At 36.7% G+C, this 24,947-nt stretch overlaps 1 protein-coding gene across 2 annotated transcripts in view; it reads left to right on the top strand.

The window, feature by feature from the left end:
• Positions 1 to 24,947, top strand: part of KLHL5 (kelch-like family member 5) — a 68,510-nt gene that overhangs the window by 19,056 nt on the left and 24,507 nt on the right. For both annotated transcript variants that reach the window (XM_010833578.1, XM_010833579.1), the window contains 4 exons: positions 1,716 to 1,852; positions 2,336 to 2,532; positions 8,576 to 8,788; positions 19,884 to 20,070. In XM_010833578.1, coding sequence (XP_010831880.1) covers positions 1,716 to 1,852; positions 2,336 to 2,532; positions 8,576 to 8,788; positions 19,884 to 20,070 — 734 coding nt within the window. The remainder of the gene's footprint in view (positions 1 to 1,715; positions 1,853 to 2,335; positions 2,533 to 8,575; positions 8,789 to 19,883; positions 20,071 to 24,947) is intronic.

Raw genomic sequence — 24,947 nt, 5'->3', positions numbered from 1 at the left:
TCAGTACCTTACCTGCAACACCTGTGTAAGACACCATCCTCTCACTTAGATTACTTGTGCAAGAAACTCCTGACCCATCTCCCTGTTTTCACTCTTTTCCCTACATTCTGTTTTCTACACAGCTGCCTGAGTGACCCAGTAAAGTGGTACTCAGATGTGGTTGCTCCTCTGATCAAACTTTCTAATGCTTCCTCATGTTGCATCGTGAAACCCCACGTTTTCCCCGTGGCTTCTGTGACCCAGCTTGCCGTTACTTCTTTATCATGCTGCCCACCATCTTACTCACTCTGCTTCAGCCGCTCTGACCCCCTTGTTCCCTGCATGTGGTAGGCATGCCACTTCTGCCTTTTGATGTTTGCCCTGGCTGCTCTTCCTGAATGCTGTTCCCAAATACCTGTATAACTAATTCCTGCACCTCCTTCAAATTTTATCTCAAGTGTCACCTTCTAGTGAGACCACCTATTTAAACCATTTGCCCTTATCCTACATTTTTCCCCATGGCACTTATCACTTCTTGCCATAATTTAGAATTTACTTCTCCTGTGTATTGTTGTCATCTTGTAGACTATGACTCCGTAAAAGAAGGGATCTTTTGTCTAGTTTTCACACCAGTATATCTCAGAATATCTAGATCTCTTTGCAACCCCATGGACTATATCCCACCAGGCTCCTCTGTTCATGGATTCTCATAACAAGAATACTGGGGCGGGTAGCCATTTTCTCCTCCAGGATATCTTTCCGACCCAGGAGTCAAACCTGAATCTCCAACATCTCCAGCATTGGCAGGCGGGTTCTTTACCACTAGTGCCACCACTTAAAATCTATTTTTGCATATATGTGACTATCAATAATTTGGGCAGAGACATACCTATTATATAATAATGTATTATTGTAAAAAGATACAAAATATACTTTTGTATTGTGGTAACAAAGGTACTATAATTTTACAACAAAATATAAACATTATAGTATACCCTAATAATTTAAAAATCATAAAAGTTAAAAATAACCTGCTAAAACCAGTGTCAGATATCTCCCATGTATTTACTACTTATATAATTAAAAAAAAAACAAACCTTAGGTTGTTTTAAAAAATGATAAGCTGGAGAACCTTTACATTTTTTCCTGTATTTTATATATCATTAGTTTAAATAATATTACAGCTTTTTTTCAGGATGATAAAAAGGGATATTTGAGTAGTGAATGAGTAAATCATTTACATCAGCAGAAAACTTTCAGTAATGGAAATTTATTATTCAAAGGAAGAGACTAGAAGTTAGGGAGCTTGGGATCACCATGTACACACTGCTGTATTTAAAATGGATAACCAACAAGGACATACCGTATAGCACATGGAACTCTGTTCGATGTTATGTGGCAGCCTGGATGGGAGGGGAGTTTAGGGGAGAATGGATACATGTATGTGTATGGCTGAGTTCCTTTGCTATCTACCTAAAAACTCTTACAGCATTGTTAATCAGCTATACTCCAATACAAAATTAAAAGTTAAAAAAGACACAAAAGGAAAAAACGAAGAGACTAGAGCATAAAGCAATTTATCAAACTTAAAATGCATTTCTTAGTACCAAACACTTTCTATAGGTAACAAAGTTTTTTAAAAAATAGAAGAAAAAGAAGGAAAGAAAGCAAAGTGTTTACTACTGAACATCAGCTTTGATGTTGTCACTGATTTTTTTCTTCTGATGTGCTCTTAGATTGGTGCTCTCCTCTGTCTCAGATTACTTTGCTGCCATGTTTACTAGTGATGTCAGGGAAGCAAGACAAGAAGAAATAAAAATGGAAGGTGTAGAACCAAATTCCCTATGGTCCTTGATTCAGTATGCATATACAGGTAATAAATCTGAAAATAAAATGAATGTAAAACCTCTTAGATTTAAGTTGTATTATTAGATTTCAGATTTCTGCCTTTAATAAGCCTACTGCAGTTAATAGTTCTGCTGTTATAACTACCCTTGGTGAAATCTCTATATTAGAACCTTTAAAGTGGTTATTATAATTAAGCTTTTGAATGATATTTTTACATGTTAATGTAATAATTTGATGAATTATACAATGTTTTTCAACTTTTGCGTTATTACTAATCCTTTGAAAATTCTGGAAACCAGCTATTCATTTTTTATTTTAGTAGAAGTCACAAAGCACTAGTAGCTTATTTTTCACATTTAGTACTTTTTTTCTTTTTGGAATGTCTTAAATCATCTATATCTGGAATGCATGTAGTGAGCTCTTAGAATTATTATTGTTTGCATCAATTACCTTATAAACCAAAGTTAATATAGTTCCATAGTTAATGGAATTTCTTTTTATCATTAAGGCCGCCTGGAATTAAAAGAAGATAATATTGAGTGCCTGTTATCTACAGCTTGCCTTCTTCAGCTTTCACAAGTTGTAGAAGCATGCTGTAAGTTTTTAATGAAACAGCTTCACCCATCCAACTGTCTTGGAATCCGTTCTTTTGCTGATGCTCAAGGTTGTACAGATTTGCATAAAGTGGCTCACAATTATACCATGGTATGTATTTTTAAAAAAGCAGGAAGGCATAGGTGCTTGCCTTATTCCTTATTGTTGCAGGCTTGTCTGCATGTTGCTGTTTTCCCGTGGCTCTGCTGTATGTCTTGAGGTTCAGGTTCACTGTCTAGTGTGTCATATTTTCACTGAGGTCTGAGGGAAAAACCCCAAGTAATATTTCTCCTGGATTTATAAGTCAGGCCTTAAATTATCACAGCCACTAAGAAGCAGAGCAGTATTTTAGAGCCCTTTCATTCAATCTGCTACTTTTAAAAGCAGATTTCCCCTAGACAGTTTACCTTGTGGCATATGAATGAATTTCAGAAATTATCCCCTTACTCACTGATGGAAGTTGGTGATAGTGATAGTGTATTGGTGCAGTACTAGTACAGAAGATACGAGGTTGGAAGGGAGAGGCTAGCTATTAAGGATAAATCTGACTATATGTAAATCTGACTAGAAAGATGTTCCTATTGATAGTAGCAAATTCTGTGCTGAAAATAAATCCCAGGGAGTTCTGATTCAGAAGACTAAGGATAATGGATACAAGTTGATCTAGGACAGTAAGAAAATCAGGGCATGTTGAGAGCATGCTGTTAGGACCAGCCTCCACCATCAAATAGTAGAAGGATTTGGGCAGCAGAGGTGTGTGGATTTTTAAGGAGTGACCATTTTGCCATGCGTGGGTTTTCATACCTGGGTAGTGATTGAAGATTTTTGCTTTAAATGCTTCATTTAGGGCAATACATCTTCTGAGAGAGGAAAGACCATGGGTATTCACATACACATATGTTATTATCCATGTTACTGATTTTGTCAACATTTAAGAGATACATTTTTGTCTACCCTGTCTTCCATTCCCCATCCTTCCATTGAGTTGGTTCATATGTGAAGGAATTGACCAGTACTTTAGGAATCTTGCACTACAGAAATAGAAATTGGGAGAAAATTACAAGAACAGATGTTTATAACTATTGGGAAGAGTAATTCTACCTATTTCGTAAGCTTAAGCAAGGATTAAGTGAGTTAATAGAAGTTCAGCACTTAAAATGGTGATTGGTACATAGTACCAATAAAACAGTAATTGATACACAGTTTCAACCTGGTCATTAAATGACACCATCATCATCATCATCATCATCATTTGGATTTATTCTGTTCCACACAGTAGGGACCTATGTGAGTGAGCAAAAGCCCTCAGGCAAAGGCACAGCTTTTATGGATGTTATTCTCCCTGTGGTATAACTGTTCCTGGGAAATGTTTCTAGTTTATGATGTCAAACTTCTTCAAGTGAAAAAGACTGTGACAGGGCAGTACTGTACAGACCTAGCATGGTATTAGGTTAATGTCTGATGAATTAAGTCCTTTGAAATATTCCCCCCTCCCACTCCAGCCTTTATCCTTCTTGTAGATTTCTGATTTTAACTTTTGCACCTCAAGTTCAAATGCTTTTTGGAATAAGATGCGCATACGTAAAATAAAGCTGGGTTTTTTTTTCTTTGTAATCAGTTCATAATTTAAGTAATATCTCTTACCTACGACGGAGTTTTATTCACATGCAAACATTTGTATGCATTTAGGTCATTCTTATTGTTTACAGTAGAGGCATAATTGCTGCTTTAAGGCTTAGATATAAGTTAAATCTAAATTAGCTTGTGTTTATAAAGCTATATTTATAGCCAGTTAGTTGTGGTAGTTTTTTTCCTCAAGGCCATTATTTGATTTTATTCAGTTTCAACAGATACATAAAATTGAATTCTAATAAAAAGTAATTTAGAGACAGATTGTGTGATTTGAATTGTTGCTATGGGAACTGAATGAAAATGTATAGCAAAATTCAATCTTCAATTTAAATAAATCCCTCAGTAACTTCATTTGCTTAAAAACTATTCCAAAGGGGGAAAGAGCATAATGCTAGCAAGTGTTTGGTAGCATGATAGCTGTTTATATCACAAAATGGATTTAAAATATGAAGTAAGCACAGTGCAACAGAATGAAATCAGTTGTCACAATTAGCAAATAGTGCGTATACTTGGGATGTTCATTCATCCTGCATGAATACAAGTAGAAAGGGATGAGAAGTTCCTTCTTGTAACCCTGAAATATGGAAACTTTTGTTCTTGTTCTGACTGCCACTGAACATGACCTGAAACACATCGCTTAACCTCTACGAAAAAGTCCGAGACTGGTTATATCATTACAGATATTTAATGCCATTATGGAATAAATACAAACATTTGATTTTTTTGCAGTTTTTAGTTTGGTTTCTTGACCTAGAAAAGCTATTTAAAACATTGAATTTTGCTAAAATACCTGCTTCAAAACCAAATTAATAATTTTGAAAAGCACTTTGTGTTTAACCTTGAGTTCAGTAGTATTTCCATAAGGTGTTGAAAAACTCCATTTTCACTTAATACAGATTATACCAGAATGGAATGGCATTGTTCTGAAATAGATATATCAACAAGTAAGCTATTAAATGAATATTTGTATAATCTCTTTCTCACTGATGAAATGCAGTTAATACCATTTGAAAGTATGGCAGTAGTTACTTCAGTGTTGTATAACTGTTGACTGTTCAGTTCAGTCGCTCAGTCGTGTCCGACTCTTTGCGACCCCATGAATCGCAGCACGCCAGGCCTCCTTGTCCATCACCAACTCCCGGAGTTAACCCAGACTCACGTCCATCGAGTCAGTGATGCCATACACTATACTTGTGAACAATTAGAAATGTATATTATTTTGATTTCTTCAGAATCTCATCTAAAATTAAATAATAAATATCTATTTATCTGTGTGATCTTTGTCCCTAAAGTTTTTGATGCCTGAATAATAGCCAATTGAGTTACAACTTCCTAGAGCTGGAGATTTAGGCTGTTTCTAATTTTTTTTTTTAATATTATAGATAACAGTACAGAGAAGCATCAGCTTTTTTCCCCCCTCTTGTGAATTATTTACTAAGGATTAAGCTTCTCATGGGATAGCTAGGAGTTGAGAGCTTCAACATTTTTATAGCTCTTGCTATGTGTTATGAAATCATTTTATAATGTCAGTATACAATTGAGTAGAACAATTTGCTTGAAGCCATTTCAGCCCTGAGGTTTTATTAAAATATATTTCTGAAAAATGATAATCAGTCATTTTAAAATAGATTCATTTGGGCATCTTTAACAAATCATGATGAATTGAAACTATTGAATATCGTTAATTATTCATGTATGGTTTCCCTCTTAAGAATTTCTACGAAAGGAATGAAATGTCAACCCAAGATATATCTTTGATCAGTACCTAACTTGGATTACTAGAGGCTATATGGAAAATATAATTCTCATCTTAATATAGCAGATAATTTTTGATAGTCCTTATCTCTAGCTCTAATTTAAATAGCTTAAGCTATTTTTAAACAGCTCTAATTTAAACAGCCTTAGCTTTTTTACTAAAACTCTGTGCTGAGACAGCCATAGTGCATTAAGAAGCATAAGAAACATTAAGGGACAATACTTCACAGCATTTGCATTTATATTGTAACTATATAAATAGCCCATGCATTAAGACTTGTACACCAGAAGACTATTTTCCTTCTCTTTAGATTGTTTAGCATAATAGCTTAGTAAAAATTATTATTACTGTTTCACACCTAAGGACATTTTTATCTTCCATTTCAAATTACAAAGAGCGTGATTCAAGAATGTGGCCAGAACTGAGTCATCTTCAGTCTAAGATCCTGGAGTTCCAATACATTCTAGGTCAACATTTTTGTTTTGGCTCTGACATCTCTAGGAGGCTCCAGGGAGCTCCAGTTCTTTATGTCTCAGCACAGAAAGAATTCAGTGAGAGGCCAGTTCTGGAGTAGATATCACGCTTCCATCATAATTCCTCCTCAATATTGAGCAGGAAAGTTTTCTTGTCCCTACATGGAGGAGGTGGGACTGTCGTGGCACTATGGAAATATTATTTCAGGTCCCAGTACAGTGAGAGTCTTTCACTTTGAAATGTCACCTTTCCATAAAATACTGTTGTTGTTGTTGTTGTTGATGTGTGCAGAGAGCATGTCCTAGGGGTTCATTAACTTACTGAGCTCACTGGGCAGGATATGGGTCTCATGCCACCATTGTTCTATTGTTTGAGAGCATGTCTCATGCTTCTGTCTTATTGTTTGGTTGCTAAGCAAGGCTGCTTGGTTTTGTGGGTAAGAAAACCTGCTTTCTTGAGTGATCATTAACTTCCAGGAGTCTCCCATACTTTTTTTTTTCCCCTACTTACAGTCCCCTAGGGCAATTTACTATTTAATCGCCTGTGTTGTCCCTTTCAGTTCAGTTCAATTGCTCAGTCGTGTCCGACTCTTCGCTACCCCATGAATCTCAGCACGCCAGGCCTCCCTGTCCATCACTAACTCCCGGAGTTCACTCAAACTCATGTTCATCGAGTCGGTGATGCCATCCAGCCATCTCATCCTCTGTTGTCCCCTTCTTCTCCTGCCCCCAATCCCTCTCAGCATCAGAGTCTTTTCCAATGAGTCAACTCTTCGCATGAGGTGGCCAAAGTACTGGAGTTTCAGCTTCAGCATCATTCCTTTCAAAGAAATTCCAGGACTGATCTCCTTCAGAATGGACTGGTTGGATCTCCTTGCAGTCCAAGGGACTCTCAAGAGTCTTCTCCAACACCACAGTTCAAAAGCATCAATTCTTCGGCACTCAGCTTTCTTTCTAGTCCAACTCTCACATCCATACATGACCACAAGAAAAACCATAGCCTTGACTAGATAAACCTTTGTTGGCGAAGTAATGTCTCTGCTTTTCAATATGCTATCTAGGTTGGTCATAACTTTCCTTCCAAGGAGTAAGCGTCTTTTAATTTCATGGCTGCAGTCACCATCTGCAGTGATTTTGGAGCCCCAAAAATAAAGTCTGACACTGTTTTCCACTCTTTCCCCGTCTATTTACCATGAAGTGATGGGACCAGGTGCCATGATCTTAGTTTTCTGAATGTTGAGCTTTAAGCCAACTTTTTCACTCTCCTCTTTCACTTTCATCAAGAGGCTTTTTAGTTCCTCTTCACTTTCTGCCATAAGGGTGGTGTCATCTGCATGTCTGAGGTTGTTGATATTTCTCCCAGCAATCTTGATGCCAGCTTGTGCTTCTTCCAGCCCAGCATTTCTCATGATGTACTCTGCATATAAGTTAAATAAGTAGGGTGACAATATATAGCCTTGATGTACTCCTTTTCCTATTTGGAACCAGTCTGTTGTTCTATGTCCAGTTCTAACTGTTGCTTCCTGACCTGCATACATGTTTCTCAAAAGGCAGGTCAGGTGTTCCCATCTCTTTCAGAATTTTCCTTTACTCTACCCCTGTCAGCTCTTTTTCCTGAGAGCAAAAGAACTTTGTACATAGATCAGGTTAGATGAGATTAAAGTTTTCACATCAGACCTAAAATCCTTTGTGGTCTTATAAATGATATTAAAACACTTTAAAAGTCCAGTTTGGGTTTAGGATAGCTCTAAGGACACAGGCTCTTGCCAGGCAGAGTCTGAGAAGACTTCCGTGGTCCAGAATGGTCTTGGGAAATGTAGCCACCCTAGAAGCCATTTCTGGGTAAGAGAAATACTTCACTCTTACCCAAGTATTTGGCTCCCCTGTTGGCCAAATTCTTCAGCAACCACAAATCTGAACTAACTTTTGATGTTGGAGTATTATATAAAGTGTCTTCTTTCATTTTTTTCTATCTTCCTTTGAAAGACTTGCCAAAACTATTCCCTAACTTGAGCAAAGCAATACCTAAAAGTCCTAAATTTATTTTTTAAATTGTAATACTTGATATATCACTTTAATCCTGTGTATACAGAGATACGAGAATTTTAATAACAATTACAGTTTAAATGTTATTTTTTACTGTTTTTTTTTCCCCTTTTAAGCAATAATACATTGTTAGAAAGGGCTAAAGTATAAACTGTGTTTTGGCATCTAATTAAGAAATGTTTAGTTTCTTTTAAACTGTGATGGAAAGAAGAAACAGTATTTTTTATATGCTCTTTTTTTCCTCCAGGAAAATTTCATGGAAGTAATTCGAAACCAGGAATTTGTATTATTACCAGCCAGTGAAATTGCAAAGCTCTTAGCCAGTGATGACATGAACATTCCTAATGAGGAGACAATATTGAACGCACTTCTTACTTGGGTTCGTCATGATTTGGAACAGAGACGGAAAGATCTCAGTAAACTTTTGGCTTATATTAGGCTACCTCTTCTTGCACCACAGGTAAACTATTTTTAATTATTTAAAATAATTAAAGTTTCAACAACTTTGAGTAGACACCATTCCACACATCCCGAGTTCAACAAAACATGGATTGAAAATTTTTTTTAATTCCAGAAAATTCAAAAATGCAAAACTTGAATTTCTTCTGTGCCAGCAACTATTATGTAATATTTACATTGCATTTACAACTGTTTATGTAGGAATTGCATGGTATTAGCTAGGTATTATAGGTAATCCAGAGATTATTTAAGGTATATAGGAAGCTGTGCAGAGTTTAATTGCAAATACTACATATTTAAATTGAGATACTGATATCCACAGAGGTCCTGGTACCAATCCTCTGTCCCCAGAATACTGAGGGACTACTAATTACATTAATATGAGCTAATTACAGTATGCTAATTACATTAATTAGTGCACATTAATGCTAATTGGGCTTCCCTGGTGGCTCAGATGGTAAAGCGTCTGCCTGCAATGCGGGAGACCTGGGTTTCGATCCCTGAGTCAGGAAGATCCCTGGGAAAAGGAAATGGCAACCCACTCCAGTACACGTGGTTGGAAAATTTCATGGATGGAGGAGCCTGGTAGGCTACAGTCCATGGGGTTGCAGAGAGTCGGACACGACTGAGCGACTTCATTTTCACTTAATGCTAATTGTGTTAGTCGCTCAGTTGTGTCCAACTCTTTGTTACCCCATGGACTGTAGCCCACCAGGCTCTTCTGTCCATAGGATTCTCCAGGCAAGAATACTGGAGTGGTTGCCATTCCCTTTTCCAGTGGATCTTCCTGACCCAGGATTGAACCTGGGTCTCCTGCATTACAGGCAGAATCTTTACTATCTGAGCCACCAGAGAAGCCCATTAATATTAGCTTGTCTATAGGTTTTTTCCTTAATCTGTTCAACGTGGTTGTTTTATGTATGTTCCTATGAAATGTTAAGGTGAAAAGATAGTGAGCTAAAAAAATTTGTTTTTCTTCAACCCAGAAAGTCTGACCACCTAAATTGCATTCATTAAGTAACATCATTGCTTTGGGGTTAGTAATTTTATTTGACTCAGCTACAAACCTGTCCTAGCAATTGAAGAATTAATAAAGCTGCTAATGAAAGAAACACTGAACTCTAGGAACCAGAAAATTTAGATTAATTCATGTGCCACACATTTATTAAGTATCCACTAAATGCTGGATTCTGATGATAAACAAATTAATGAGACATAGTTCTGACTCTGACATTTTAAAACTCTGTGACTTGGCATGTTCACATACCTTGGTTTCTTCATCTATCAAGTGGAGATCACATCCTTACTATCTCACAGGATTTTTATGAGGATCAGAAAAGTGCTCTGAAATAAAATGTGCTATAAATAATGATAGTGTATTATCACTGTTTTAGAATTGAGAGATACCTAGTTGGTGTATTCAAGGCAATTAGTCATAACATATATACATGCATGGTTTCGCCTTTTTACAGTTTCAGTTGGAATATACAAAAATTTCCTCTGCCTGCTTGGCTGCTTTGGAGAAGGAAATGGCAGCCCACTCCAGTATTGCCTGGAAAAGCCCATGGACAGAGGAGCCTGGTGGGCTTGCAGTCCATGGGCTCATAAAGACTCAGACACGACTAAGCGACTAACACATACTTGGCTGCTTATTTTGAGGCCTTAAGTAGAGTCCTGAAAGAAAAGGAAAAAATGAGCTATTACTGCTCAAGATCAGATTTTTTTGTTGTTGTTTTAAGTGTTGTGTATTTTGTTTGGTTTGTATTTATCTTGAGCATTATATATTATTTCCAGCTGTTGTGAGCAAAAGTTACTGTTTGCTCTCTACTTTACAGAAACAAAAATCAGTGTGATACTTTACAAGAATGACTTCCCTCTTCAGAGGTAGAATATTGTATGAAATCATAGGAGTGAAACTGCATGACTTGATAATTCAGGAAAAATAACATCATAAAACATTTCTTAAAATCAGATTTAAAGAGGACTATTTTTACTGGTATCCAGCCTAATTTTTTTCCTTATCCTTCTCTAGAGGAAAGAAAATAAAGTCTGAAAAATCCTAGTATACTTTGAAAAGAACCTGTGCAATTAAGTAACCTGACAATTTACTTTAGCCCTGTAGTTTCAAATATTTATGATACTGTATTTGCATGACTCTCAGAGACCTTTAGAATTTCTTTTATCCAGGATACTGCTGATAATCATAGTCATAAGATCTTATGAGTTGAAAGGCATGTTGGAGATCATTTAGTCTAACACCTGTTGTACAAATGAAATAACAGATTAAATAAGTAAAGCCATATGTTCAAAATCACAAAGTGATTGCATAAATCATGTTCTTTGGCACTGTGGTTTTATTTGACTTTAGACTAGAGCTAATAAGAGACAGGGGCTTCCCTGGTGGCTCAGTGGTAAAGAATCTGCCTGCTAATGCAGGATATGCAAAGAGACTTGGGTTCGATCCCTGGATTGGGAAGATCCCCTGGAGAAGGAAATGGCAACCTACTCCAATATTCTTGCCTGGGAAATCCCATAGACAGAGGAGCCTGGTGAGCTACAGTCCATGGGGTTGCATAAGAGTTGGACATGACTTAGCAACTGAACAAGAGACAGAGGTAGACCTTGAACCCAAATAAAGTTACATGCCTTTTCTACTGAACTGTTCTGCCTCTTGAATGTACTCCATGTAAAATTGCTGGGTAGGGAGGATATCAGGTGGAGGAAGAAAACGATTAAAAAGCAAATCAGTAATTACAATATAATGAGATAAAGTCTGTGATAGACATGGCATTATGAAAGCAATTGGAGTGGTCCACCTAGACTGATAGTGGAGAAGCTAGGAAAATCTCTCAAGTGTCACTCAATTTGCAAGCCAAGTTAGTCACCCAAAAGAATGGGCATGATAGCCCAGAAAAGATAAGAGTCCTGGTTATGGAGCCGTGAGCAAATATATCATGTTCTGAAATCTGAAGATAGCATGCATAGCTAAAGTTACAGAAACAAAAAGGACAGTATTGAGAGATGAGACTGGGGAAGGAAACAGACCAGATTGTGGAGGAATTCTAGTCATGCCAAAGAACTGGGATTTTTTTATCTAAAAGCAATAAGGAAGCACTAAAGGATTTTAAGTAGGGAATGGCATAATTATCCTCTTATTTTAGAAAGATCCTATGATTGCATTGCAGAGAATAGATTGGAGGGATCAAAGTAGAAACCTGCTAAGGAAGACTGTTGGATTCCAACAAGTGAATTAAGCACTTTTAAAAAAAAGTGGAGGTAGAGAAATTAATTATGACAGTCAAGAGCTATTTAGGAGGTAGGATTGATACACTGGAATGATTGAATGTACAAGGTGAAAAAAAGAAAGAGTCCAGAATAATTCTCATTTGTGCAATGCAATTGATGAAGGTGCTGTCAGTTAATACAGAATACAGGATGAAGCATTGATTTTGAAGGTGGGGAAGGAAGTAGAAGAAGCACATTCCCAGAGCTTATTGACACCTTTAATCCTCTTAGAGTCTAAGAGGAAGTTTTAGAAACTACTTATTTAGGTTGTTGAAGCCAAGGGGAAGAGAGTGACACCAATCAAAGAGAACATAAAAGCACTAGAGGTGGAACCCTAGGAGATACTAATATTTAGTGGTAGTCCCAAATCTGCCTAAATAACTGTAGTACTATTAAAAAGAGATTGCAGGTTCCAGAAAGGGAATTTTATCATCATTAGATGCTGCAGAGAAGACAGATAAGGACAGTAAATGCATTGGATTAGCCCAGTGTTTCTCGAAGTGTGTTCCCTAACTGTAAGATCAGTACCACGTGGGTAATTGTTTAAAATGAAAATGATTAGGCTTCCACCTACTAAATCTGAAACTCTGGTGGTGGGGCCAAGCCAGTTGTGTATTAATAAGCCCTCAGTGCATCTGATGCACACTCAAATTTGAGAACCACTGTCTTAGCCCAGGGAGTAGCAACAATGGAAGCCATGTTGCTCTGTGTAATTTAAACAACTTAATAACACGTCTTTGAACAATGTTTTTTTTTTTTCTACAGTGATAATACTATATGGCACCATTATGGCATTCAGAGATACTAGCAAGGTTCTTTTTTTCTCCTTACTAAAAGTAAAGGGCAGATTTGGAGACTTAGAGTTGTCAAGTGATAAAGTATTGAAGTAGACTCTAAAATCATCAAGAAAATCTTGGATTATATTCTGAATGTTTTATTTTAAAAGATAGGAAAAGGATGAAATTGCTAAGAGAGTAGATCTGAAAAGTTCTCATCACAGACATGAAAGAAGATAACTATGTGGGGATGAATGTTAACTCGACTTAATCATTTTCCAATATATAGATATGTCAGATCATTATGTTATACATCTAAAGCTAATGTTATATGTCATTTATATCTTAATAAAAAATAAAAGTGACAAAGCAAAAAAATGTCTAGTGCCTATCAAATAAATGACTGATTTTTTTTTAATTACCATTGCATCGTTACCTAAAGAATTTACTTTCATAAAATAATTCCTTTCTCATACAGTTTTAACCCTATTCTGTTGGTAAGAAACATTCTCTTTTAGCCTAACTATAATGAGTTCAACCTACATATAGTCATTTTATTGTAGTGTCTTTTTAAAATAATATAGGAAATAATATATATTATTACAATCCTGAACCAAATAATCATTTTAGTGTGGCTCTATTTTTAAACTCTGAATAATCCAGAAGATAGGTGTGTGTGGTTTTATTTTACCTTTGAAAGCATTCCAGACTTTTCTGTTCATTCCTATTTTAAACAATGTGGATGAAAATGCAGTTGGCCCTCAAACAGCATGGGGATTATTCTGTGTATAACGTATCACCTGCCCTCCATGTGAGATTCCTCCATATCTATGCATTCAACTAACCATGGATTGTGTCATACTGTAGTATTTATTGTTGAAAAATATCTATGTATAAGTGGACCTTCATGGTTCATATCCATGTTGTTCTAGGGTCAACTGCATTAGGGCATTATTTTAAATATTTTGATATCTAAATTCTTAATATTCCCAATGATTAGTCTGCATTACAAGTATATTGGTCTCCACTATTCTGTTCTCAATTCTCATTGTTGTTTTTTACTAAAATTCAGAAATATAAAACAAATCAGTATTTATCTTTAGCATTCTTTTAATTTACAAGTTTGGGGTACCAAAACACTTTTTAAAGCCTATGGAGTTCATAAATCATTCACATTCTGTTATTTACTCTAAGTAGTATTTGGAGGAAATGTTAGTATTGGGGGGAGATAGTTTTAGTGCAAATCACATCAGTTTAGTTCAGTCGCTCAGTTGTGTCTGACTCTTTGCGACCCCATGGACTCCAGCACACCAGGTCTCCCTGTCCATCACCAACTCCCAGAGCCTACTCAAACTCATGTCCATTGTGTTGGTGATGCCATCCAACCTTCTCATCCTCTGTCGTCACCTTCTCCTCCTGCCTTCCAATTTTTCCCAGCATCAGGATCTTTTCCAGTGAGTCAGTTCTTTGCCTCAGGTGGCCAAAGTATTGAAGTTCAACTTCAGCATCAGTCCTTCCAATGAATATTCAGGGCTGATTTCTTTAGAATTGACTGGTTGGATCTTGTTGCAGTCCAAGGGACTCAAGAGTCTTCTCCAACACCACAGTTCAACAGCATCAATTCTTCGGCGCTCAGCTTTATAGTCCAACTCTCACATCCATACATGACTACTGGAAAAACCATAGCTTTGACTAGATGGACCTTTGTTGACAAAGTAATGTCTCTGCTTTTTAATATGCTGTCTAAGTTGGTCATAACTTTCATTCCAAGGACCAAGCATCTTTTAATTTCATGGCTTCATGGCTGCAGTCACCATCTGCAATGATTTTGGAGCCTGAAAAAATAAAGTCTGCCACTGTTTCCATTGTTTCCCCATCTATTTTCCATGAAGTGATAGGACCAGATACCATGATCTTAGTTTTTTGAATGTTGAGTTTTAAGCTAACTTTTTCACTCTCCTTTTTTACTTTCATCAAGAGACTCTTTAGTTCTTTGCTTTCTGTCATGAGGGTCATGTCATCTGCATATCTGAGGTTATTGATATTTCTCCCGGCAGGCTTGATTCCAGCTTGTGCTTCATCCAGCCCAGCATTTCGCATGATGTACTCTGCATATAAATTAAATAAGCAGGGTGACAATATACAGCCTTGACATACTCCTTTCCCAATTTGGAACCAGTGTGTTGTTCCATGTCTCGTTCTAACTGCTGCTTCTTGACCTGCATACAGATTTCTCAAGAGGCAGGTCAAGTGGTCTGATAATCCCGTCTCTTTTAAGAATTTTCCACAGTTTGTTGTGATCCACACAGTCAAAGGCTTTGGCGTAGTCAATAAAGCAAAAGTAGATGTTTTTCTGGAACTCTCTTGCTGTTTCTATGATCCAGCGTATGTTGGCAATTTGATCTCTGGTTCCTCTGCCTTTTCTAAATCTATCTGGAAGTTCATGGTTCACATACTGTTGAAGCCTGGCTTGGAGAATTTTGAGCATTACTTTACTAGTGTGTGAGATGAGTGCAGTTGTGCGGTAGTTTGAACATTCTTTGGCATTGTCTTTCTTTGGGATTGGAATGAAAACTGACCATTTCCAGTCCTGTGGCCACTGCTGTGTTTTCCAAATTTGCTGGCATATTGAGTGCAGCACTTTCACAACATCATCTTTTAGGATTTGAAATAGCTCAGCTGGAATTCCATCACCTCCACTGGCTTTGTTTGTAGTGATGCTTTCTAAGGCCCACTTGACTTTGCATTCCAGGATGTCTGGCTCTAGGTGAGTGTTCACACCATCATGGTTATATGGGTCTTGAAGATATTTTTTGAATAGTTCTGTGTATTTTTGCCACCTCTTAATATCTTCTGCTTCTGTTAGGTCCATACCATTTCTGTCCTTTATTGTGCTCATCTTTGCATGAAACGTTTCCTTGGTATCTCTAATTTTCTTGAAGAGATCGCTAGTCTTTCCCAGTCTATTGTTTTCCTCTATTTCTTTGCACAGATTGCTGAGGAAGGCTTTCTTTTCTGTCCTTGCTATTCTTTGGAATTCTGCATTCAATTGGTTATATGTTTCCTTTTCTCCTTTGCCCTTAGCTTCTCTTCTTTTCTCAGCTATTTGCAAGGCCCTGTCAAGTATGTGAGTAAAGATAAAAATTTACAAATTGAACATGTTTCTCATCTTTTCTAAATGTTTCCACTTAGGTAATTTGCCATTCTTTTTTGGCATAGAAAGTACATGGTGTTACCCTAAAATGCAGAGTATATGAGAGTCTGTATTTTGTAGTCCTTTCTCAGTGCCTTCTGAATCATTTTCCGAGTGATATCTGGTCTTCCATTCATCTGATGCTTATATTACTGGATTCATATTTTCTTCCATTACTGTCATCTCTCTACTTAAATATAATTAATCCCATTTATTCATAAATTACAGATACTGTCAGCATGCTAAGAAATATATTTCACTGTAGTAACTGTTGAGTCCTCTAAGACTTTACTTTCTACAGTTTTTTCACATTTATTTTTATTTAGAAAGGACTAAAGCATTTATGTATAACAAGTAGTAGAAATACTGAGATTAATCTAAATGAGCCATTTGATGCATATTCATTAATGACTTGTAAAAAGTATAACTATATTTTGTGTGCATAGGATAACATGGAATGATTAATATCAGAATTTACACTCTGCCTTAGATCCTGAGACTTACATCTTTTTTTTCACTTTTGATATGTTTTTATTAAAGTATAGTTGATTTACAATAGTGTTAATTTCTATTGTACATCAAAGTCATTCAGTTATACAGATGTATAAATTCTTTTTAATATTCCTTTCTATTATGATTTATCATAAGATATTGAATGTAGTTTTCTGTGCTGTCAGTTATATATAATAATTTTTATCTGCTAACCCCAACCTCCCACTCCATTTTTGCCTCAGCCCCCTCCGCCTTAAAAATCACCAATCTGTTCTCTGTGTTGAGACTTCTGTCTCAGTTTGGCTTTTTTTGCCTTTCGCATGCCGTTCTCAGTTGCCAGATGCCACAAACTATTTTACAGTTACTTTTGTTGGAGATTTCCTTCTCTTCCATTATCAAAATATGAACATATTCTCAACATTATTAGCCATTAAGTAAGTACAAAATAAACTCACATTTTTCACCCACTCAAGTGGCTGAAAAGAGAAGACAGTAATAATTGTTGGTGAGAACGTGGAGAAACAGGAACCCTTGTAGATAGCTGGTGGGAATATAAATCGTGCAGACACCTTCTAAAACAGTTTGGCAGTTTCTTAAACAGTTAACATAAATGTGTACCATATGACCTAACAATTCTACTCCTGAAAACATATCTACATAAAGACTTGCACACAAATGTTCTTAGCAGCCTTATTCATAATAGCCAAAAACTTGAATGTAAGTGCCTATCAGTTGGTGAATGGTTAGATAAAATATGATGCATCCATACAGTGAAGTAGTATTCAACAAAAAAAAAGAAATGGATACTGATACATGTTACATATCAATGAACCTCAAAAACATGATAAGTGAAAAAAGCAAGACGCAGGAGACCGTGCATTGTGTGATCCAATTTATACAAAGCATCTAAAGGCAAATCTGTAGAGACAGATTAGAGCTTGGAACAGGAGATCGGAACCGAGATTAACAGTAAACAGACATTCAGGGTGATGAGAATGTTCCAAAACTGTTTTATAGTAATGGTTGCACAAGTTGGTAAATTTACTAAAAATCATTGAACTGTATACTTGAAATGGTGAATTATACAGTATATAAAATATGTCTTTGGAGAAGGCAATGGCACCCCACTCCAGTACTCTTGCCTGGAAAATCCCATGGATGGAGGAGCCTGGTAGGCTGCAGTCCATGGGTTCCCTAGGAGTTGGACACGACTGAGCGACTTCACTTTCACTTTTCACTTTCATGCATTGGAGAAGGAAATGGCAACCCACTCCAGTGTTCTTGCCTGGAGAATCCCAGGGACGGGGGAACCTGGTGGGCTGCCGTCTATGGGGTCACACACAGTCGGACACGACTGAAGTGACTTAGCAGCAGCAAAATATACCTTATGTTGTCAAATACAATCCTGCAGTATATCAAAAGGGTAATACACTATGATCAGGAAGATCTTTTTCCAAGAATATAAGAATGGTTGAGTATTAGGAAATCTGTCAAGGTAATTATATCAATAATTTAAAGGGGAAAAAGCCATATAATCATATCACTAGCTGTATAAAAGATATTTGGAAAAAATTAACCATTCTTAATTTTAAAACTCTGAAATAGGGAGAGAAGAAAACAACATATCTATAATAAAGATAAATTATTTAAACATAGTAAAAAATTAAATGCTATAGTAACTGCTGCTGCTGCTGCTAAGTCACTTCAGTCGTGTCCGGCTCTGTGCGACCCCAGAGACCGGCAGCACAGCAGGCTCCCCCGTCCCTGGGATTCTCCAGGCAAGAACACCGGACTGGGTTGCCATTTCCTTCTCCAATGCATGAAAGTGAAAACTGAAAGTGAAGTCACTCAGTCGTGTCCGACTCCTAGCCACCCCATGGACTGCAGCCTACCAGGCTCCTCCGTCCATGGGATTTTCCAGGCAAGAGTACTGGAGTGGGGTGCCATTGCCTTCTGTGCTATAGTAACTATTATCCTAAATAGTGAAACACTGAAACCATATCAATTTAAACTATAAGATGGATACTCTTTATCACTCTAATTATTTAACACTGCTTGGAAGGTTTTAGCAATTGCATCAATGAAGTGAAAATGATATAATTGGTGTATACCTTACAAAAAGGTTTAATGCAGTTCCTATTAGAATTCAAACAGGATCAAGATGGTGAAGGGGAATTGGACAAATCTGTCTTAAGTTTATATAGAAAATAAAGACTCAAAATAGCCCAGAAAATTATTTAAATGAATAGTGAAGGGAGATTTATGTCAGATAAGCAAAAAATGTCGTAAGACACTGTAATAGGGATTTCTTTGACAGTCCAGCAGTTAAGACTTCACCTTCCAATGCAGGGGGTGCTGTTTCCATCCTTGGTCTGGGAAGTAAGATCCTACATGCCCCATAGCCAAAAAAACCAAATCATAAAACAAGCAATATTGTAACATATTCAATAAAGACTTTTTTTAAAAGATACAGTAGTATTAGGAAAGGAATAGACAAATATATCAGTGGAACAGAATAGAGAATCAAAAAATAGATCTCATATATCTTGAGACTGCTGTAACCAAGGGTCAATTCGGTTGGGAAATGGAATTATATTAGTCTAGAGCTAGCTATTCATTTGGAAGAAAAAGTATTTCTCAACTCATATGCTGTTTAAAAATTAACTTCATATGAATTAGTATCCTAAATGAAAGAAATAAGGCAATAAAGAGGTAAGTAGGGGGACGAAGAACCAAGCACAAAAGAAGAGAAAGTCATCTTTTTTTTTTTTTAATTCATCTTTTAAAGGTAGGTGGTAACCATACTTATACATTTATGTAAAATTACATAGGTAAAACACGTAGAATTCAATGAAGTACAAGGAATTTTAGTTCTTTTAAAATAATCACCATTCGGAGTTCTTTGCCCCTTGGAAAAATTGAAAACTTTGTTTTTGCTGTTCTTGCTGGTTGAACATTCTTTAGAGAGGTCAGATAAATGCAGTCTAATTAGTCAGCTCCCACTTACAATTATTCTTCAGTTAAAACTATTTCTAACTTAGTAAAATGATTTATTTTAGAAAATCTTGAAAATATAGAAACATACCAGAAAAGTTATTTTAAAAAGCACCAGTTTCCCCACTACCCAGAGATAAGCACTATTAAGATTTTAAAGCATACCACTTTTCCTTAGTTCTGTTTTTCAGTAAAATGTAAATTTTGTAACTGTTGAATATTTTAGTTAAAAATAGATGTCCAGACTTGGATTTTTTTTAATGAGATAATTTCCATTTGTGAACATTTGTGTTTATTCTTTTAGCCTCATCATTTTCTTGATCAGTCAATATATCTACTCACTATTTTTTTTCTAGTTCCTAGCAGACATGGAAAATAATGCACTTTTTCGAGATGATATAGAATGTCAGAAACTAATTATGGAAGCAATGAAGTATCACTTACTACCAGAGAGACGGCCCATGTTACAGAGTCCTCGGACAAAACCTAGGAAGTCAACTGTTGGTACATTATTTGCAGTTGGAGGAATGGATTCAACAAAAGGTATTAAATAATCTTTTATTTGAAGAAACATACAAAATGAATTTTTGTTTTTCTTTGAAGTATAGTTGATTCACAGTGTTGTTAGTGTGAGGTGTACAACAAAGTGATTCAGCTATACATAGCCATATATCCACTCTTTTTAAGATTCTTTTCCCATGTGGGTCATTATAGAATATTGAATTCCCTTCGCTATACAGTAGGTCCTTATTAGTTATCTGTTCTATATATAGTAATGTGTATATGTCAATCCCAGTTTCCCAATTTATCCCTCCCCTCTTTTCCTTGTTAACCATAAGATTGTTTTCTACATCTGTAACTCTCTCTCTCTTTTGAAAGAAGTTCATTTGTACCTTTTTTTTTAGATTCCATATATAAGCTATATCATATGATATTTGTCCTTCTCTGACTTACTTCACTCAGTGTGACAATCTCTAGGTCTATCCATGTTGGTGCAAATGGCATTATTTTGTTCTTTTTAGTGGCTGAGTAGTATTCCATTATGTATGTATATCTTATATATATATGTATACCACATCTTTTTTATCCATTCATCTGTTGGTGGACATTTAGGTTGCTTTCTTGCCTTAGCTATTGTAAATAGTGCTGCAGTGAACATTGGGGTACATGTATCTTTTTGAAAGAAACAGAAAAATGAATTAGTAATAACTAAGGCTTATGAGCTCCTTGGAGAAATAGCTGATTCTAGCACTGAGGTAGGAAAAGTACAAGATAAGCCTAGAACAACTTGTAGTGCCAGAAAGTAAGGAAGTGCCCAATGATGGAAACAGGTCAAGAGATACAGCAGACAGTTTGTAAGGGCTCAGTTCAATTCAGTCGCTCAGTCGTGTCCTACTCTTTGCGACCCATGAATTGCAGCACGCCAGGCCTCCCTGTCCATCACCAACTCCCAGAGTTAACTCAAACTCACGTCCATCGAGTCGGTGATGCCATCCAGCCATCTCATCCTCTGTAGTCCCCTTCTCCTCCTGCCCCCAATCCCTCCCAACATCAGAGTCTTTTCCAGTGAATCAACTCTTCCCATGAGGTGGCCAAAGTACTGGAGTTTCAGCTTTAGCATCATTCCTTCCAAAGAACACCCAGGGCTGATCTCTTTTAGAATGGACTGGTTGGATCTCCTTGCAGTCCAAGGGACTCTCAAGAGTCTTCTCCAACACCACAGTTCAAAAGCATCAATTCTTTGGCGCTCAGCTTTCTTCACAGTCCAACTCTCCCATCCATACATGACCACAGGAAAAACCATAGCCTTGACTAGACGGACCTTTGTTGGCAAAGTAATGTCTCTGCTTTTCAATATGCTATCTAGGTTGGTCATAACTTTCCTTCCAAGGAGTAAGCATCTTTTAATTTCATGGCTGTAAAGGCTACCACTGTCCAAACCTGGGATAATTTCAACATCAAAATAAATAATGGTAGCAAAAGATTATAAATAAGTATTCATGAATTCATACTGATACAAACCAAAGTAGAAGGGAATGCTCTTCCTTACAGTAGAATACCAACTAATTAAAATATAGAAGCAAAGATGGGATTAGAAAAATCACCATTTGGCAATCATCATATTAATAAGTAATTCAGTCAATCATCAGTTCTCTAAGACTCATAGGTGAAAGTTTTTGAGAGCAGGATCTTTAGTCTCAAAGTATCTCCCAATCACTTGCTTATTAGTCAATCAGTTATAGCTTATGGTAGAGAAACTTGACACAGTACCTAAACCAAATAATCAAAGGTCATATTGCCAGTAAAGAGACTAACCAGCAGCCTGTGCTTATGTGATATACTGAGAACTCACCTGGACATCTGTGGTATTCTTGCCAAAAGTATATAATCTGGACTTAATCATAAGAAAAAGACAAACAAATTCGAATTGAGAGACATGCTACAAAATAACTTACCTGAAGTATTCCAAAATGTCAACATCATGAAATACAAAAAAAAAAAAAGGTTTAAGAATTTGTCTCTGTCATATGTCTTACAGAGATATGACAGCTTTTACAATACATCATCTTGGATTTTCTTTTACTATGAAGGACATTAAAATGAAAGTTGCTCAGTCGTGTCTGACTCTTTGCAACCCCATGGATCATCTGTGGAATTCTCCAGACCAGAATACTGGAGTGCGTAGCTGTTCCCTTCAGGGGATCTTTCCAACCCACGGATCAGACTCGGGTCTCCCACATTGCAGGCGGATTCTTTACCAGCTGAGCCACAAGGGAAGCCCAAGAATACTGGATGGATAGCCTATCCCTTCTCCGGTGAATCTTCCCAACCCAGGAATCAGACCAGAGTCTCCTGCATTGCAGACAGATTCTTTACCAGCTGAGCTGCCAGGGAAGCCATAATTGGGACAAATGATGAAATCCAAATAAGGTCTGTAGATTAGACAGCAACATTGTATAAATGTTAATTTCCAGATTTTGATGATGGTATTGTGGTTTTGTAAGAGGATTTCTGGTTTAAAAGAAGCAACACTGAGATATTTAGGGATACAGGGGCATCGTGATTCCCAATGGCTCAGTGGTAAAGAATCCACTTGCAATACAGGAGATGTGGGTTCGATCGCTGGGTCAGGAAGATTTCCTGGAGGAGGATATGACAACCCAGTCCAGTATTCTTGCTTAGGAAATGCCATGGACAGAGAGGCCTGGCAGGCCACAGTCAGGGGTCACAAAGAGTCAGACACGACTGAACGACTAAGCATGCATGGTCATCATTTTTGCAACTTACTCTGATGAAACAGTTCAGAAAAACATTCATGTCTACACATGTACATACATAGAAAACAAATGTAAAATATAAATATGCAGGAAATCTCGGTCAAGAGTATCTGGAAATCTTTGTACCCTTCTTGCAGCATTTGTTATTCATAGTAACATTAATAACAACAAACACCATGCCCAGTGCCTACTCAATGCCGGATACTGTGCTAGAAGCTTTCTGTTTATGTGTATTTTTTCTCAGCATACATTGATCTCCTCTTCCTCTGAATTCCTAGTACTAATAATTTGCAGGCTCCTGACAATACCTCTGACTTCTAGCTACCGCTGTGGTCTCAGTTCTCTTGTATTACTTGTATGACTAAAACACTTGATGCAGTGATCATATCTAAAGGTTTCTCCTCTATATGATATTTCTAAGAAATATCAAAACGTGAGCTCTAATTGAAAATCTTGCATTGTGATTTAACTTTTAGATTATAAAATATAAATAAATATAAATATAGCTATTATTGCACATAGCATATAGTGCTATGTATATATAGATGCTTAAGTTTTAAATATAGACTTGATGACTCAGTGTTCTAGAAATACATAAAGATAACTGATTGGAGTTATAATGTAAGTATTTGAGCATTTTTGGAGACATCCACTGTCCAGATAACTGATCTGCAAATATTTACTAAATAACCTGCTATATGTCTGGAACTGGTGCTTAGCTTTGTAGTCATTACCAGCACTTAAACTCTTCTCCTCAGTCTTCCCTTCTCTTTTTCAAGGCTTTAACTGTTATCTCTGTATTAATTATACTCTCACATTTTGATTTTTTATAATTTATTGAAGTATAGTTGATTTACAGTATTGTGTTAATTTCTGCTCTATAGCAAAGTGATTGAGTTCTGTATACATCCTTTTTTATTTTCTTTTCCATGATGGTTTATCATAGGATATTGAATATAGTTCCCTGTATAGGTCCTATACAGTAGGACCTTGTTGTTTAACATTTTCTATAAAATGGTTTGCATTTGCTAATCCCAAACTCCCAGTTCATCCCTCCCCCACCTCCGCTCCTCCTTGGCAACCACATCTATTCTCTATGCCTGTGAGTCTGTTTCTGTTTGGTAGATAAGTTCATTTGTATCATATTTCAGATTCCACAAAATAAGTCTTGCACTTTGATTTTATTCTCATATTTCCAACTTGTATAAAATACACATTTGACGTTTGGTTTTCACCTTAAACGTCATGTATTCAAATCTTCTCTGACCATGTCTCTCAGACTTGAGAACTTGTGATCATAGTTCAGTGCTTTTCAGAGGACATCTACTCTGGCTCATGTAAGCAAATAAGGAATTTATTGGAAGGCTATTGAGAAATGGATAGGACTACATCCACTGTCCCTGCTTCTTTATAAATCCTGCTTTAGGTCTTAAATTCCAAGTTCAGACATCCATTTGACTAGCTTTAGGTCAGTCATAGGCCCCAAAATTCCAAAGACAATGACTGTCTTAAGTCCAGAAAAGAGGGGTTGTATGTATACATATGACTGATTCACTTTGCTGTACAGTAGAAACTAACACAACATTGTAAAGTAACTATACTCCAGTAAAAATTTTTTTTAAAAAGAAAGACCTGCCTTTTCAGTTTTCTGGGAGATGGGTTCCTGGCTCCCATCAAGGCTCATACATACATAGGAAGAGTCCTCAAATTTGGGGAAGGAACTTGAATTCTAAGTAGCCAAGTAAACAATACTTATCTCCTGTCTCCTTCTCTCTCTCAAACTTACATTCTGATAGTCACCAAGTGACTTCTTTCAAATGACTCCTAATTCTTCGAAATCTCCACTGCTGTCCTGATAATTCCAGTTAGCCTTCTCTCAACTCACAAATTTTGATTATGTTATTTTTGTGGGAGTAGCATTCATTATATTCTTAGTAAATGTCAGGCATTATGCTAAGGACTTGACCTACATTGTTTCATTTCATCTTCCTAGCAACTTTCAGAGCTGTATGTTACTCAATTCAGTTCAGTCACTCAGTCATGTCCAGCTCTTTGCAACCCCATGAATCGCAGCACACCAGGCCTCCCTGTCCATCACCATCTCCTGGAGTTCACTCAAACTCACGTCCATCGAGTTGGTGA

Source organism: Bison bison, unplaced genomic scaffold (assembly GCF_000754665.1).
Source record: "Bison bison bison isolate TAMUID 2011002044 unplaced genomic scaffold, Bison_UMD1.0 scf7180017863790, whole genome shotgun sequence".
Taxonomy (NCBI): Eukaryota; Metazoa; Chordata; class Mammalia; order Artiodactyla; family Bovidae; genus Bison; species Bison bison.
The sequence above is the reverse complement of the archived record's forward strand: the minus strand, read 5'-3'. Positions and strand labels throughout refer to the sequence as shown.